At 39.7% G+C, this 16,714-nt stretch overlaps 2 protein-coding genes across 7 annotated transcripts; one reads left to right on the top strand and one right to left on the bottom strand.

Moving 5' to 3' along the window:
- Positions 1-39: 39 nt before the first annotated feature.
- Positions 40-3,766, bottom strand: LOC111333215 (V-type proton ATPase subunit F). Of its 2 annotated transcripts, XM_022938754.2 has the most exons (5): positions 3,610-3,765; positions 3,455-3,536; positions 2,834-2,916; positions 1,672-1,794; positions 40-623 (listed from the first exon to the last, which is right to left on the bottom strand). In XM_022938754.2, exons 1-5 carry the CDS (start codon positions 3,670-3,672, stop codon positions 594-596), a joined length of 381 nt encoding a protein of 126 aa, XP_022794489.1. In that variant the 5' UTR covers positions 3,673-3,765; the 3' UTR covers positions 40-593. The 2 variants fall into 2 exon arrangements, with proteins under 2 accessions (XP_022794489.1, XP_088597848.1); XM_088741722.1 differs by lacking the exons at positions 40-623; positions 1,672-1,794 and adding an exon at positions 1,801-2,571 and having other exon boundaries at positions 3,610-3,766.
- Positions 3,767-4,422: 656 nt separating this feature from the next.
- On the top strand, positions 4,423-15,249 carry LOC111333200 (uncharacterized). Of its 5 annotated transcripts, XM_088741714.1 has the most exons (47): positions 4,423-4,590; positions 5,016-6,194; positions 8,142-8,210; positions 8,286-8,354; positions 8,430-8,498; positions 8,576-8,638; positions 8,714-8,782; positions 8,858-8,920; positions 8,995-9,063; positions 9,139-9,204; positions 9,423-9,485; positions 9,561-9,629; positions 9,705-9,767; positions 9,843-9,911; positions 9,987-10,052; positions 10,129-10,197; positions 10,273-10,335; positions 10,412-10,480; positions 10,555-10,623; positions 10,697-10,765; positions 10,841-10,909; positions 10,985-11,053; positions 11,129-11,197; positions 11,273-11,335; positions 11,412-11,480; positions 11,555-11,623; positions 11,697-11,765; positions 11,841-11,909; positions 11,985-12,053; positions 12,129-12,197; positions 12,273-12,335; positions 12,412-12,480; positions 12,555-12,623; positions 12,697-12,750; positions 12,826-12,894; positions 12,970-13,038; positions 13,114-13,182; positions 13,258-13,320; positions 13,401-13,469; positions 13,544-13,612; positions 13,686-13,754; positions 13,830-13,898; positions 13,974-14,042; positions 14,118-14,186; positions 14,400-14,468; positions 14,544-14,612; positions 14,761-15,249. In XM_088741714.1, the coding sequence occupies exons 1-47, from the start codon at positions 4,494-4,496 to the stop codon at positions 14,937-14,939; spliced, it is 4,422 nt and encodes a 1,473-aa protein (XP_088597840.1). In that variant the 5' UTR covers positions 4,423-4,493; the 3' UTR covers positions 14,940-15,249. The 5 variants fall into 5 exon arrangements, with proteins under 5 accessions (XP_088597840.1, XP_088597842.1, XP_088597841.1 ...); XM_088741716.1 differs by lacking the exons at positions 10,412-10,480; positions 10,555-10,623; positions 10,697-10,765; positions 10,841-10,909; XM_088741715.1 differs by lacking the exons at positions 12,555-12,623; positions 12,697-12,750; positions 12,826-12,894; positions 12,970-13,038.
- The last annotated feature ends 1,465 nt before the right edge of the window (positions 15,250-16,714 follow it).

Genomic DNA, 16,714 nt, shown 5'->3' with positions numbered 1-16,714 from the left:
TTCTATCTCACAGTTTAGTGAGTTTGTTACTGGATCAACTTATAATCCTCTATTGATATATTTCTTTATTCTCATCACTTGTCTGCTTGATACTATATTGGTATTGTAAGGAGAAATTCTGTCTTGGTCACTCATGGGAGTGAGGTCAAGTGAATACTGAACATGTGGGCCTTAAATGGATCTGGTATAAGAAATACAGCATATCTTTGACTGACAGGTTATGATCTCTCATTTTCATCTGTTTTCTCCTGTTTCTGACTTTCTCAATTATATGTTTTACTCTCAGATTTTCATCTAAAGGTCCTGGCTGGTCTCCATCACTGTCATTTCCTATTTTAGTCTTGCATTTTGAGCCAAGTGTTTTAGTCTATTACTAACTATCCCATACTTAGGTAATGCCTTATACAGTGACTGAAATGCAGGAAACTGAAATTTTCACATGATTAATAAGAAACTATACCTTTAAGAACAATTTTCAAGCTTTCAATCGGGATAATACGACTATCATTAATTAAATAGCATTAAGATATGGACAAATTTTTATAAATTCATTCTCTTGATGATTGGTTCTTGTAAGCAGCATTTCAAGATAACTACTTGAAGTCCTCTGCACTGAATAAACCCTAACAGCAAAGAGAGAATGTACTCAATTATTAACAAAAACTAGGATTTCAGTTTCAGGCTGACATAAACTGCTGTTCAGATATACAGATTACTTCATGGAAAATGCACAGAAACAATTTTCATCCATAGGTTAAGTGGAATGAATAAAGTGGACGGTCTAGTTTTCTTATTATTGATTGAGACACTGAATGTGATAGAAAAGCATTTTCTAAACTCTCATTTGTTTAGTTCAGTGGTACTAAGAACTTTGCAAAGGAAAACATTGCTTGTTGACATTTTGACTCAGAAGCCCATTCAGCCCCTTGATGCTATAATAGGCTCAACAATAAAATCTAGAAACCCACAAGTTGATAAACTATTTCACTGTGAAATTTCAACAAATTTCACAGTGAAATGTTAAAAATTTGCAAAGGATCATCAATTAATGATAATCCAAGTATAACACTGATGTGCTCAGTGTCAACTAAATGAAACCAACTCATATTTTTCCCCCAGTCTAACTTCCCTCCCCATAGTAATGATGTTTACTAGAAATAACTTTCCAATAGAATTCCTTTAAAAATTGGCCGTTGGCCATCAAAGAAGAAAAAAAGGCTGAGTTTAGTTTTCATCACCAGTATGGGCATTCCATCACCAGTATGGGCAGTTCTTGTTTTGGATAGAATTAAAAAATAGACTCCATCCTTTAAGTTGTTTGCTGTTGTAGTTTCTTCCTTAGACAAAACTGAATTATCAAAGGTCCCACGCTATAGAATTGTCTTTATTATGATGTCAGCTTGACAGAAAATAACCATAAAATTCCTGTTCATGAGTTTATCTTCAGACTTCACTTTTCCTATTGGCGAAATCATGTTAAGTATTATTTAGGGGCATATAATCATGTTTCTAATTAATGAGCATGTTTTCCTAACAAAAGAAAAAGGAGGTAGGAGGTTACACTTGATAAAGCGTTGGTTTATTAAACTATTTGACAGACCGGTAATATGCACATGGCGCATAATAACTACCAAAAATATGTTCCAAAATCTGGGAGAAATGCATAATTACCTTTGCTCTTCTTAAAATTGAGTCCTTAGATGGGTCATATGGATGCTCCTTGGATGGAATCTCAAGAATAGCTGGAATAGCTTTATCATAATTATCAAGAATATGCCTGATCTCCTCAGCAATCTTAAAACAAAATGAACCATAAAATAGATATATATGATTAGGAGAATAAGCAATACAAAGATACAATGGTGATCAAATATCCTGGGGCCCGTTTCTCAAAAGTCCTAGTAACTTAACAGGCCTGAAGCCATGTTTTAAAATAAAAATTTAAAGGATAGAAAAGCAGGTTCTGGCCCCCAAACCACTCCATTTTGTTTCTTTGGTTGATGATTTCATTTTGTTATTTTCAGAACTTTTGAAATCCCCATCTTGAATAAACAAAGAACAGCTTTATGGGCCCATTAAGTTACCGGGACTTTCCAGAAACAGGCCCCAGGTCCTTTAGCCTAATGATTAGTAGCCTCCAAAGCTGGTAAGTTATTAAAAAAGAATTGATCAATAAAATGAAGGTATATATACAAATGTCATCTTCATAGTGTTCTTAGCAGTAAAGGAAATCTTTGCTTTCATATTAATTTCTTAAAACTGCAATTTGCATATATGATTTTCATGTAAAAGTATTCACAGTTCATCAAAATGAAGGCAGTGGAGCCAACAAAGAAGAAACAGCGGTACCAGACTAGAAAAACACAATCTAAAATTCAATATTTTACAAGATTAACACCTTATCAGACAAATTAACCCATAAAATAACAAAACAGCTTAAGCTACAAGGCAAGTCAAAAAATGTGCCAATCAGACTACCTAGCCAGGAAAGCCTATGATGCTAAGACAGCCTGTTGAGCAGGGAAAGCTTCTGATCTGAGATTCCCAGGTTTGAGTTCCTGCACTGCCTGCCTTCAGAGGTTAAAAGCAAATATCAAAGAAAACTTATCACATATGGAAGGGTAACATCAACGGACTAGTATTCCATCTTAGCAGAGTAGCTACACTTCTAGTCACAGTACGCTACTGAAAATAAGGAAAGCTGTGGTGCTGTTGCACAGTAATTAGTTCCACTCCACTTTTCTTACAACCAAGTATGAAGTATTCATTATGGATGTGGGTGTTTGTCACTATCTTGAATTACCCTCTAAAAGAAAACCAATCAAGATCTTACATTTTGATTGATCAAAAGAATGGCAATATCACTTCTGTTTGTAAACTGCTGGAAGGCTTCTTCAAGTTCACTCACTGAAGTTTCTGAAGAGAACAAATGGAAAGTTATTCAAACAAGAACAAACAAAAACAAGATGTTGAAAAAAGTTACCCTTCCATTGCCAAGACCCAAAAAGTAGCTCTCTTGACTGATAACTACACAAGGGTTTATCTCTTCTGCAAGGAGTTGTTATTATTGCACGATGATGCTTTGCTCAAGAGACCTTATTCGCTGCTTACATCACGATGCTGTCACGAGGTCTGTATTGGGTAAACAAGGAATCCGCTAGAAGAGCGTGCAGTTTTGGTATTTTGTTGCTGGTGAATTCTTTTATAATTTATTAACTGCAGTATTCGAAATACAGTAGTAATGGTTCTTTACTGCTATATGCACCACTGTAAAATAACTTAACAATTGATGAGTTCCCACATCATTTCACAGCTTCACAAAGGATTAAAAGTTTTTTCGTTAATTTAAATTTGGGTATTTTTCGATTTCCCTTTTGATTGCTTTGCAATCTTTATGCCAAGTTTACTCGACTTAATAAACATGATTCCCTGCAACCAAAGAGAAATTTCTTACCTTTAGTTACAACCAGGAAATTTTTCTGTCTCTTGGCGTTAATTTCTCCTATTCCTCCCAAAAGAAAGCCAGTGCAAGTGTCCTTAAACAAGAAGAGTGAACCTCTGTCATTCTGACGCTAACTGAACAATATCATGAAGACAATTGATCCTTACCTCGTCTCCTATCACAGCGACAAGTCTTCCTTTAGCACCGGCAGAAATACCTGAATGCGCCATCTTGAATTTTCTCTTGGTCGTTACGTCGTGTATGGGGAATTATAGTGTATTCAATTAATTGACACTGCTTTTTTTTGTGTGTGTGTGTGTGTGTGTGTGTGTGAGTGTGTGTGTGTGTGTGTGTGTGTGTGTGTGTGTGTGTGTGTGTGTGAGTGTGTGTGTGTGTGTGAGTGAGAGGAGGGGGGTTGGGGAAAGGGGGGGGGTGTAATAATACTTCCCCAGATTCTTTGTTTATCTATCGACCCTAAGCTTCTGATACGACATATAGCTGAAACAAGACTTATCAATGAAGGATCCCTCCATCTGTTACGGGCACGAAATAATAGCGTTAAGACCCATGCCCCTCTTCGAACCCCACAAAAGCCCTTCTTTTTGGTAGCAGTATTCACACCGCTTAAAGAAACTGAGCAACTACTCTTGTCTTGTATACGTTTTGGAAAGAGGAGAAAAGTACTTCTCCGTTTCCTCGCCAGTATGATGCGCGCAGTATTTTGCACGCGCAGCGATCTACTTTTGAAATAAAATGGTAGAGCATTTATTTAGTTTTAAGACTTAAAGGCTAACTTCTTGTTGAAAAGGACTAAGTGGTATTGCCCTTGCTGTCCAAGATTAACAAAAAGTGACGACCATGAGTGATTTGCGGGCAGATGATGTAGTCTCCATTTCATGTAATTATTTCATCAATTATGACGTATGATTGCAAATCTTAGAAATTTCTGTTTGTGACGTAAAATCAGTATTGCGGAGCTTTTCTTCCCATTAGGAGTTGAGTTGCGTTGCGGAGACAAAATTTTCTTTTGAGAGAGATTTTTTAACGAGAAATGAAATTGTGGGTCGGGATTGTGTTCTTGGTTGTGTTCGCACAACAGGGAGCCAATGCTCGGCCCATTCCAAGATTAAGACCACTATTGAGTGATGGTAGGTAAACATTCTCGGGATGCCTTACTTAATCTGCCAACCGAGAATGCCGTCTTGTCGCGTCACTGACCAACAGATTAACAGAGTTCTATGCGCACATACGTGTTTTAGCATTGTGATTCTAAATCATTTAGTTTGTGATCTACTATAGTTATGCCCGTGAGTTTTTTAGTTTTAGGCGCGTTAACCAAATTATACTTTAGCTCAGGATAAGTCAATTCTCAATGATGATGCATCAAAGGTTTCAAAGAGTAACGATAGGATTGAGAATAACAATCCGCTACGTATGGCTGGACACTGGACTTAAGATGGAAAGGAAAAATCAGTCAACAGTCTTCTACATTCTGATGACGTCAGTTTTGATCTCGATAGAAAGCTTTCATAATTATCTCCATTCTTACAAAGATTTCTGTTGCTCTATACAGGAGCCATACAGGACATCAAACAACCTCCTGACAAAATCGCCCTCGACACAGAAGGAGCGTACAAAGCAAGTGAGGATCGAGATGATAGTCTCGGTAAAACAAGATCCCATGAAGAACAAGTCGATACTGGTCACTATAGATCTATTGATAAAGAGCAAATTACAGACGAAGAGAAGATTGATGAACCTTCTGAGGATCAGTCTTTTTCTCATCAACCACCTTACATGCATGAATCTATCAGTGTGGAAACTGACCCAGTCAGTAATCCCCTCAAACGCGACCATGTTTTTGATGATCAGATGATTGAAGATACTGGGCTTAACGGAAACTGGCGTACCTATCGAGAAAACTACGAATATTCTGATGAAGAAACTGACTACGAGAAAGAGAAAGGGCACACAGGGTATCCCGAAAAGTTTAATGAACGCGATGGGAAAGAAATCGATGCTGAAGACCATGATTTCACCAAAGTGGGGCAAGTTAAGTACAGCGAAACTTTAATCCATGACAGGGACTCTCGTGAGGCCATTTATGATGATAGCTTTGCGGCCAGGTTGCGTTCTCCTTACGGGGAACCAGTCGCCGTCGAGGAAGATCCCGAATTCCTAAATGATTACTCGTTGCTCAGGTACGTGAAAGATGGGCCCAATTACGATCAAGTTGAAATTGGTTATGATGCCGACGAGCATCTTATTCGAAGCTCTTCTGGAGAAAAGGTGGATAGCATGGCGGGTTTTCCTTTCCACGATGATTACATTAACACCAGGTCTGAGCAGAATGACGATGATCAAAGTGACAAGGAACGTTTTAGAGCCTTCAGTTACGGAGATAATCACGCAAGTCCGAATGTGGATGATCTTACAAAAGATTTTAACGCTGACGACACCCTTGGATATGGAGCCGACCCACAAGATACGGACGACTCAGACGAGAGCGACGATATAAATGAGTCTGTGTACTCTGTATATGAGGCCGAAGACAGTGGTAATTCAGATCAGAAACAAAATGATGCCTACTATTCTCGTGATATTGAAGATGACATCGATAACAAAGATTGGGATCGAAATGCGGATGATACTCACGATGAATCAGTCGATACTAAAGGTCATCGTCGTTCTCATCGCTCTGAAGATTCTGAGTGGAAAGACAATGATTCTGATTACGTTTTCGATAATGAAGGTAGGCCCCGAAAGTCTGAAGATTCATATCGAGATTAAGATGATACTAATAACAATCTCGATAACAAAGGTGACACCCTTTGACTCCGTGAATTCGGTTTGGAATGAAGGCGACATGGATAGGTCGATCGTTGAATTTTAAAAATACCCTCAGAATTTAGAGAGTCGTCAGGATCATCCTATGAATCGGCAGATATTGATGAAGCTCTTAAAGTGCTACTGAAACGAAATTTTCGTATCTGAAATATTTGCTCTAACCTGTAGTTTTGAATATGCTGATCATCATGAGATAATTTGCTTTGGCCAAAAAGAAGCGAAAGATATCTTTTTTAACCGTTCAAATCAAAAATTTTACACAAAACCATGTCCGGGCCCTGGTACCGAGCGAAATGGATTGATGACGTCACTGGTTGTGTTCAGTCCGATAGCGTGGTTTATTTCACTCACTGTTTGTTTGTATTCGGGGGCGAAGGAGATAGCAGACATTGAAGTTTTGTCAAGTGAATCTTCTTCTGAACGAAGCGAAGTTGTCTCCAGTAGCGAAGAGGAAGATGGTGGCGTAAAATGGGGTTGACAGGCCTACACGACTCTCAAGCGTGTGTTTAGAGTAGCCTATTCAAAGTTTAGCCCTCACGAGTATGTCTTTGAGCGACCGCCCTCTTTTATAAGATACGAGCGGCGGATTTTTGTATAGTTCGCACAGTAGTGGTTGTGTTTCTATTAAATGCCAGTTTTTCATGAGAATTTGCTTTATGTGTGGCACTGAGTACGCACATCAGGGATTGCGTCTTTTTCGAATCGTTTGCCTTTGTAGATGTACAGCTATTTTTTTTACTGTCTCGATCGTTAAGTTGTCTGGATTGCTTTCAGCTTGCACCACGCGCGCTGATTCGATCGTACTACAGTTCTTAGTGTTCAGTGTTCCAGCCGTTTTGGCTCGTTTTCTTTTCTTTATTTCGGTATTAAAACGACCGATTTCACGTTCATAGAAGCACATGATCGCCTTTACTGTTTCTTGCTCCGCGTTGTTAAGGATTTGCTTTCTCTCATTTTTTAAATCCTCGTCTGCTCTTATTTTGGCCCTCGCCCTATATTGTAGGGATTCTAGGCATGTTTTGCTAGGCATTTGGTACAGAGGGATTTGTTCGTTATCCTCAGACTTGCCGAGTAGATCATCTTCAGTGGCGGTGTCGTATGAGGCTTCCATGTTTTCTTCATTCTCTGAATGGCATTGCTTTGGCCCGGGGCGTTTAGTAGCCCATCTGCCGTTATAATGTCTTTCGAATTTTCTGTAGATGGTCAGGCAAGACCGCGGTTTCGATCCTAATCTTGTGGATCTCGTCAGTTGCCGATTAACAAAATAGACTGGTAGAGATTCGTTCTCGGTATCAGTCGGGAATTTTGCTTCCTATCCAGGCGAACCTCTCGCAGATAGCCAAGATGCCGATGTGGCCGCCGATGAATAAGACAAGGATGGCATTTTGCCCGAAATCCTCTTTTTCGGCCTCACAAAATGGAAGCCACACTCCATGCTTTTACCCTTCTTTCACAGAAGTACACAACCAGTGACGTCACAGGGCTGTTTTGGCCGCGCCAAGATGGCCGCCAATTTTGATCTCAGCCGGTCAACTTCGAATGCTTAAAAATGTACTTTCCGGTATGCGTTGGCCCAAAAAAAGTACACGGCGTTTGCAAATAACGTTCAAACTCTATTGTATTGCAAAAATCTCGGATATGAAAATTACGTTTCAGTAGCACTTTAATTCGGAAGGTACCTATCACGAGACTGAAGTTTTATACCAGAATGAGGATGATACTAGTGTCTAACTTATTAATTATGGTAACACATAGTTAAGTTCACGAAAATTTTTATGACGACGATAAAGGTAAAGGTGATTATGGTGATTCACAGCTTACAATGATAGTAAGGACTCTTCTTGCGCTAAAGGTAAATTGAATGACAACGAAAACGATGAGTGGAAAGACGGCGATGATAATGAAGCTATCGATGGTGAAGGTAAGCCCCATGAAACTTGCCAAGGTGATTCACAGCAAAATTAAGATGATGCTTACGACTCTCTTTGTACTGAAGGTGAGCTGGATGACGATGACGAAGATGAGTGGCGGGACAACGATGATAATGAATTCAGCAATAGTGAAGGTAGGCTCCATTATTCTTATCAAAGTGATTCGCAGCAAGATTAGAATGATACTAAGGACTGTTGTTGGGCTAAAGGTGAGTGGGATGACGATGTCGAAGATGAATGGCAGGACGAGGATGAAAACGAACTGAGCGATAGCAAAGGTAAGCCCCGTGAAACTTATCATTGTGATTCGCAGCAAAATTAAGACGAGATTAACGATTTTCTTTTTGTGGTAAAGGTGAGTTGGCTGACGGTAAAGAAGATGAGTGGAGTGATGACAATGAATCCAACGATAGTGAGGGTAAGCCCCATGAAACTCATAATGAAGGTTTACACCGGAATTGAAATGATACTAAGGACTCTTCTTGTGCTAAAGGTGAGCTAGATGACAATGAGAAAGATGAGTGGAAAGACGATGATGACTATGAAGCTGTCGATAGTGAAGGTAAGCCCCATGAAACTTATCAGGGTGATTCAGAGCACAATTAAGATAATACTAATGACTCTCTTTGTGGTTAAGGTGAGTTGGATGAAGATGACGAAGATGAGTGGAATGATGATAATGAACCCAACAAGAGTGAAGGTAAACCCCGTAAAACTTATCTTGGAGGTTTTCAGCATAGTTACATAGATACTAAGGACTTTTTTGCGCTGAAGGTGAGCTGAATGACGATGGCGAAGATGAATGGTGGGACAATGATGACAAGGAATTCAGCGATAGTGAAGGTTAGCCGCGTGAGACTCACCTTAAAGGTTCACAACAGAATTAAAATGATACTAAGGACTCTTCTTGTACTAAAGGTGAGCTGGATGACAATGAAGAAGATGAGTGGAAAGGTGATGACTATAAAGATGTCGATAGAGAAGGTAAGCCCGTGAAACTCATCCTGGTGATTCATATCAGAGTTATGATGCAACTGGGAACGCTCTTTTTTCTAAAAGTGAGTTGGATGATGATGACGAAGATAAATGGTGGGACTATGATGATAATGATTTCAGCAATAGTGAAAGTAAGGCCCATGGAACTTATTATGTTGATACAGAGAAAAATTAATAGGATATTAACGATCCTCTTTGTGCTAAAGGTGAGTTGGATGACGTTAAAGAAGATGAGTGGAATGATGATAATGAATCCAACGATAGTGAAGGTAAGCCCCATGAAACTTATAATGGAGGTCCACACCAGAATTGAAATGATACTAAGGACTCTTCTCATGCTAAAGGTGAGCAGGATGACAATGAAGAATATGATTGGAAAGACGGTGATGACAATGAAGCTAACGATAGTGAAGGTAAGCACCATGAGACTTATCAGGGTGATTCATAGCAGAATTAAGATGATACCAACGACTCTTTTTGTGCTAAAGGTGAGTTGGATGAAGATGAAGAACATAAGTGGAATGATGATAATGAATCCAACAAGAGTGAAGGTAAACTCCGTAAAACTTTTCTTGGAAGTTCATAGTATGATTAAATAGATACTAAGGACTCTTCTTGTGCTAAAGGCGAGTTGGATGACGATGATGAAGATAAATGGCGGGACAATTATGACAATGAATTCAGCAATAGCGATGGTAAGCCCCATGGAACACATCATGTTGCTTCACCGGAAAATTAAGAAGATATTAAGAATTCTCTTTGTGCCAAAGGTGAGGTGGATGACAATGAAGAAGATGAGTGGAAAGGTGATGACTATAAAGCTGTCGATAGTGAAGGTAAGCTCATGCAACTCATCATGGTGATTCGTAACAAAGTTTTGATGCTACTGGGAACTCTTTTTCTTTGCTAAAGGGGAGTTGGATGACGATGACGAAGATGAGTGGCGGGACAATGATGATAATGAAATCAGAGATAGTGAAGGTAAGCCCCGTGGAACTTATCAAGGTGATTCACAGCAACATTAAGAGTATATTAACGATTCTCTTGGTGCTAAAGGTGAGTTGGATGACGATGACAAAGATGAGTGGAATGATGATAATGAATCCAACGATAGTGAAGGTAGGCCCAATGGAACTTATGACGGGGGTTCACAGCAGAATGCAAAATTATGCTAAGGACTCTTCTTGTGCTAAAGGTGAGCTGGATGACAACAAAGAGGACGAGTGGAAAGAAAGAGATGACAATGAAGCTATCGACAGTAAAGGTAAACCCATGAAACTTAACATCGTGATTCATAGCAGAGTTATGATGCTACTGAGAACTCTCCTTTTGTCAAAGGTGAGTTGGATGACGATGACGAAGATGAATGGCGGGAAAATGTTGATAATGAATTCAGCGATAGTGAAGGTAAGCCCCATGAAACTTATCTTGGAGGTTTGCAGCAGAATTAAAATGATACTACGGACCTTTTGTGCTAAAGGTGAGCTGGATGACATTGAAGAAGATGACTGGAAAGAAGGTGATGACTATGAAGCTGTCCATAGCGAAGGTAAGCCATTTGAAACTGATTGTGGTGATTCGTAGAAGATTTACGATGGTACTGAGAAGTCTCTTTTTGCTAAAGATGGCTTGGATGACGATAACGAAGATGAATGGCGGGACAATGATGATGATGAATTCAGCGACAGTGAAGGTAAACCCTATTATACTCATCAAGGTAATTCAAAGCAAGATGAAAATGATACTAAGGACTCTTCTTGTGCTAAAGGTGAGTTGGATGGCGATGACGAAGATGAATGGCAGGACGATGATGAAAACCAACTCATCGATAGCGAAGGTAAGCCCCATGAAACTTATCATGATCATTCACAACAAAATTTAGATGATATTGACGAGTCTATTTATGCTACAGGTGAGTTGGATGACGATGACGAAGATGAATGGCGGGACAATGATAATAATGAATTCAGTAATAATGAAGGTAAGCCACATGAAACAAATCATGGTGATTTACAGCAAAATTAGGATGATTCTAACGATTCTCTTTGTGGTAAAGGTGAGTTGGATAACGATGGTGAAGATGAGTGGATTGATGAGAATGAATCCAAGGATAATGAAGGTAAGCCCCATGAGAGTTATAATGGGGGTTCACAGCACAATACAAAATTATGCTAAGCACTCTTTTTGTGCTAAAGGTGAGCTGGATGACAATGAAGAGGATGAGTGGAAAGAAGGAGGTGACAATGAAGCTATCGACAGTGAAGGTAAACCCATGAAACTTAACATGGTGATTCATAGCAGAGTTATGATGCTACTGAGAACTCTCTTTTTGCCAAAGGTGAGTTGGATGACGATGACGAGAATGAATGGCGGGACAATGATGATAATGAATTCAGCAATAGTGAAGGTGAGCCCCATGAAACTTATCTTGGAGGTTTGCAGCAGAATTAAAATAATACTAAGGACCCTTTGTGTTAAAGGTGAGCTGGATGACAATGAAGATGACTGGAAAGAAGAAGGTGATGACTATGAAACTGTCGATAGTGAAGGTAAGCCTTTTCAAACCCATTGTGGTGATTCGTAGCAAATTTACGATGGTACTGAGAAGTCTCTTTTTGCTAAAGATGGCTTGGATGACGATGACGAAGGTGAATGGTGGGACAATGATGATGATGAATTCAACGACAGTGAAGGTAAACCCTATCATACTCATCAAGGTAATTCAAAGCAAGATGAAAATGATACTAAGGACTCTTCTTGTGCTAAAGGTGAGTTGGATGGCGATGACGAAGATGAATGGCAGGACGATGATGAAAACCAACTCATCGATAGCGAAGGTAAGCCCCATGAAACTTATCATGATCATTCACAACAAAATTTAGATGATATTGACGAGTCTCTTTATGCTAAAGGTGAGTTGGATGACGATGAGGAAGATGAATGGCGAGACAATGATAATAATGAATTCAGTAATAATGAAGGTAAGCCACATGAAACAAATCATGGTGATTTACAGCAAAATTAGGATGATTCTCACCATTCTCTTTGTGGTAAAGGTGAGTTGGATAACGACGGTGAAGATGAGTGGATTGATGAGAATGAATCCAAGGATAATGAAGGTAAGCCCCATGAGAGTTATAATGGGGGTTCACAGCACAATACAAAATTATGCTAAGCACTCTTTTTGTGCTAAAGGTGAGCTGGATGACAATGAAGAGGATGAGTGGAAAGAAGGAGGTGACAATGAAGCTATCGACAGTGAAGGTAAACCCATGAAACTTACCATGGTGATTTATAGCAGAGTTATGATGCTACTGAGAACTCTCTTTTTGCCAAAGGTGAGTTGGACGACGATGACGAGAATGAATGGCGGGACAATGATGATAATGAATTCAACAATAGTGAAGGTAAGTCCCATGAAACTTATCTTGGAGGTTTGCAGCAGAATTAAAATAATACTAAGGACCCTTTGTGTTAAAGGTGAGCTGGATGACAATGAAGAAGATGATGACTATGAAGCTGTCGATAGTGAAGGTAAGCCTTTTCAAACCCATTGTGGTGATTCGTAGCAAATTTACGATGGTACTGAGAAGTCTCTTTTTGCTAAAGATGGCTTGGATGACGATGACGAAGATGAATGGCGGGACAATGATGATGATGAATTCAACGACAGTGAAGGTAAACTCTATCATACTCATCAAGGTAATTCAAAGCAAGATTAAAATGATTCTAAGGACTCTTCTTGTGCTAAAGGTGAGTTGGATGGCGATGACGAAGATGAATGGCAGGACGATGATGAAAACCAACTCATCGATAGCGAAGGTAAGCCCCATGAAACTTATCATGATCATTCACAACAAAATTTAGATGATATTGACGAGTCTCTTTATGCTACAGGTGAGTTGGATGACGATGACGAAGATGAATGGCGGGACAATGATAATAATGAATTCAGTAATAATGAAGGTAAGCCACATGAAACAAATCATGGTGATTTACAGCAAAATTAGGATGATTCTAACGATTCTCTTTGTGGTAAAGGTGAGTTGGATAACGACGGTGAAGATGAGTGGATTGATGAGAATGAATCCAAGGATAATGAAGGTAAGCCCCATGAAAGTTATAATGGGGGTTCACAGCACGTACAATACAAAATTATGCTAAGCACTCTTCTTGTGCTAAAGGTGAGCTGGATGACAATGAAGAGGATGAGTGGAAAGAAGGAGGTTACAATGAAGCTATCGACAGTGAAGGTAAACCCATGAAACTTAACATGGTGATTCATAGCAGAGTTATGATGCTACTGAGAACTCTCTTTTTGCCAAAGGTGAGTTGGATGACGATGACGAGAATGAATGGCGGGACAATGATGATAATGAATTCAACAATAGTGAAGGTAAGTCCCATGAAACTTATCTTGGAGGTTTGCAGCAGAATTAAAATAATACTAAGGACCTTTTGTGCTAAAGGTGGGCCGGATGACAATGAAGAAGATGACTGGAAAGAAGGTGATGACTATGAAGCTGTCAATAGCGAAGGTAAGCCATTTGAAACTGATTGTGGTGATTCGTAGCAAATTTACGATGGTACTGAGAAGTCTCTTTTTGCTGAAGGTGGGTTGGATGACGATGACGAAGATGAATGGCGGGACAATGATGATGATGAATTCAGTGACAGTGAAGGTAAACCCTATCATACTCACCAAGGTAATTCAAAGCAAGATGAAAATGATACTAAGGACTCTTTTTGTACTAAAGGTGAGTTAGATGACAACAACGAAGATGAATGGCAGGACGATGAGGAAAACCAACTCATCGATAGCGAAGGTAAGCCCCATGAATCTTATCATGGTGATTCACAACAAAATTTAGATGATATTGACGAGTCTCTTTATGCTAAAGGGGAGTTGGATGACGATGATGAAGATGAATGGCGGAACAATGATCATAATGAATTCAGTAATAATGAAGGTAAGCCACATGGAACATATCATCGCGATTTACAGCAAAATTAGGATGATGCTAATGATTCTCTTTGTGGTAAAGGTGAGTTGGATAACGACGGTGAAGGTGAGTGGATTGATGAGAATGAATCCAACGATAGTGAAGGAAAGCCCCATGAAACTTATCAGGGTAATTCAGAGCAAAATTATGATGATACTCACAACTCTTTTTGTGCTAAAGGTGAGTTGGAGGAAGATGACGAAGATGAATGGTGGGATTATGATGATAATGAATTCAGCGACAATGAAGGTAAGCCCCGTGGAACGTATTATGGTGATTAACAGCAGGATTAATGGGATACTGATGCTTCTCTTTGTGCTAAAGATGAGTTGGATGACGGTGAAGCAGCTGACAGGCGAGACAGTGATGGTAATGAATCTGTCGACAGTGACGGTAAGCCCCATGAAACCTATCATGGATAATCATTCTAAAATTAGAAAGTAAACTTACTAATGAGCCCAACGTGATCCAAACAAAATTGCAGATTCAAATTATGATTATAATGTGGATGATATTGAAGATTCTTTGAAAACGATTGTAGGTACCGAAGGCAGTCTAGGTGCTGGAGGCGAGTTTCCAGATACCGATGCTTCAGATCCAGAAACTGAAGATCTTCCAGACGTCCTTGAACTCGCAGACTACTTCGAACAAACTGAAGATGTAGAGTGGACTGATGATGATGACGAAGAGGGTTCTGGAGGCTCTGGAGTTCATAATTAGGACTCAGAAATTACATGCTCGGATGATGATGATGAAAACACTTTAAATGACTTTGGAAATGATCTAGAGGAAATCTGAAACTCAGAGTGGAAAGTGGACCTTTCTTACTTTCTTATGATAACTATCAACCTGCCTTTATGAAATCCATACCTACGGGAGGGGGGGGGGCCTTATTCAGGATATTTCAGTGAAGACAATGTGGGACTACATTTACCTTGATTCTAATGAACGAGTGGAAGTTTCGGTTTCTTTTCCAAAAATTACAAGTCTTTTTCAGTTTTTGTAATCGATACAATAAAAATGTCCAAGAAGTTGATGGTGAAGTGATGATGCTATCGTGCCTACTGATTACTGATTTATGTCGTTTTGGCTCACCCGCTTCTTCACTCACCGAGCACCTGGCTCAGGCCATGGTTCAGTCGGGTTCAGCTTAGTATCCAAATTATATTGCACACATTTTTCGTTATCATTAACACTAATCACTTTCTTAGGGTGGAGGCGCGGCGGTCTCATGATTAATGCGCTCGACTCCGGATCGAGTGGTCCGGGTTCGAGCCCTGGCCGGGACATTGTGTTCTGTTCTTGGGGAAGACACTTTACTCTCACAGTGCCTCTCTTCACCCAGGAGAATCAAATGGGTACCGGCGAATTTAATACTGGGGGTAACCCTGCGATGGACTAGCATCCCATCCAACCGGAGTTAAGGGCCGGCCCGATGGGCCACATGGCTCGTAAGTAGGCTTTACCTTGCTTTACTTTCTCAGGCAATGCCATTCATGACAACAGTCAATAAGCGGCATCGGCATCCAACCAATTATAGTCGCAGATTAAAATAATCGTTAAAATGTTGCTAGTCATCGCAACAACAACAACAAAGTTCCATCCGCGCAATATTAATGTGGGCCTTAAACAAAGTGACAAAGCTACTACTCTTGCCCCGCACACATTTTGGAAAGTAGAAAAAAGTGCAGTTTGTTCCTTTGCCGGTATAACTTGGAATGCACGCGGTATTTTGCGCGTGCAGCGTGCTACGTTTAAAACTAGTAAAGTAGTGGGTCAATTCTGTAGTTTTGATATTCGAAAGCTCATTGAGTGCTCACTGCAGCAATTCGGAAAAGTGATTTTTTGCCATTATCAATTACTTGGAATGATGATTTCAGTTGGTTAGTTAACCAAACAGTAGTAGGCGATACAGAGTCGGACGTTTTGTGCAGGACTACATGGCTGTCGCGGGGCACGGATCATGGCCGATAAGATTCATCCTAATTAAAATGTCTTATACTTTCAACTAATAGGGTATGTTGAGTGTAAAAATCTTTAGATAAAAACAGGAACAAAAAGGACAGCAAACACCGTAGCACCGAGACTTTAACAATTTTGCTCGATCACACCGAGAATAATCACAGTCAAGCTGCATCTGAAAATGACCTTCGCAAAAACTCTTTTATTTTTTCCTTTTAAAAGAACTTTACCCCTATTTTCCTTTTAGCTCAAGATATTCGGGCTTTAGCCCATAGTAAATTAACACCTTACCTAATGACAGTGGCTGCTCGCCGGCTTGAAATGGAAAACCGTCGACTTACATTCTGGGCTCAGTTTTAGTTTAAAGTATTAAAAGACCGGCCTTTCATAATTCTACCTCTCGAAAGGTCTTTGAAGGAGATTAAGCTATGAATTTAAACTGCAATACATAACGCAACTATTTTATGTCGCAACGCTTCCTGTCACATTCTACTTCAGGGTTAACGAAATAACAACTTACCTGATAAACAGTT

Source organism: Stylophora pistillata, chromosome 12 (genome assembly GCF_964205215.1).
Source record: "Stylophora pistillata chromosome 12, jaStyPist1.2, whole genome shotgun sequence".
In the NCBI taxonomy this organism is placed as follows: Eukaryota; Metazoa; Cnidaria; class Anthozoa; order Scleractinia; family Pocilloporidae; genus Stylophora; species Stylophora pistillata.
Note: the sequence above shows the minus strand (reverse complement) of the source record. Positions and strands in the feature narration are given on the sequence as shown.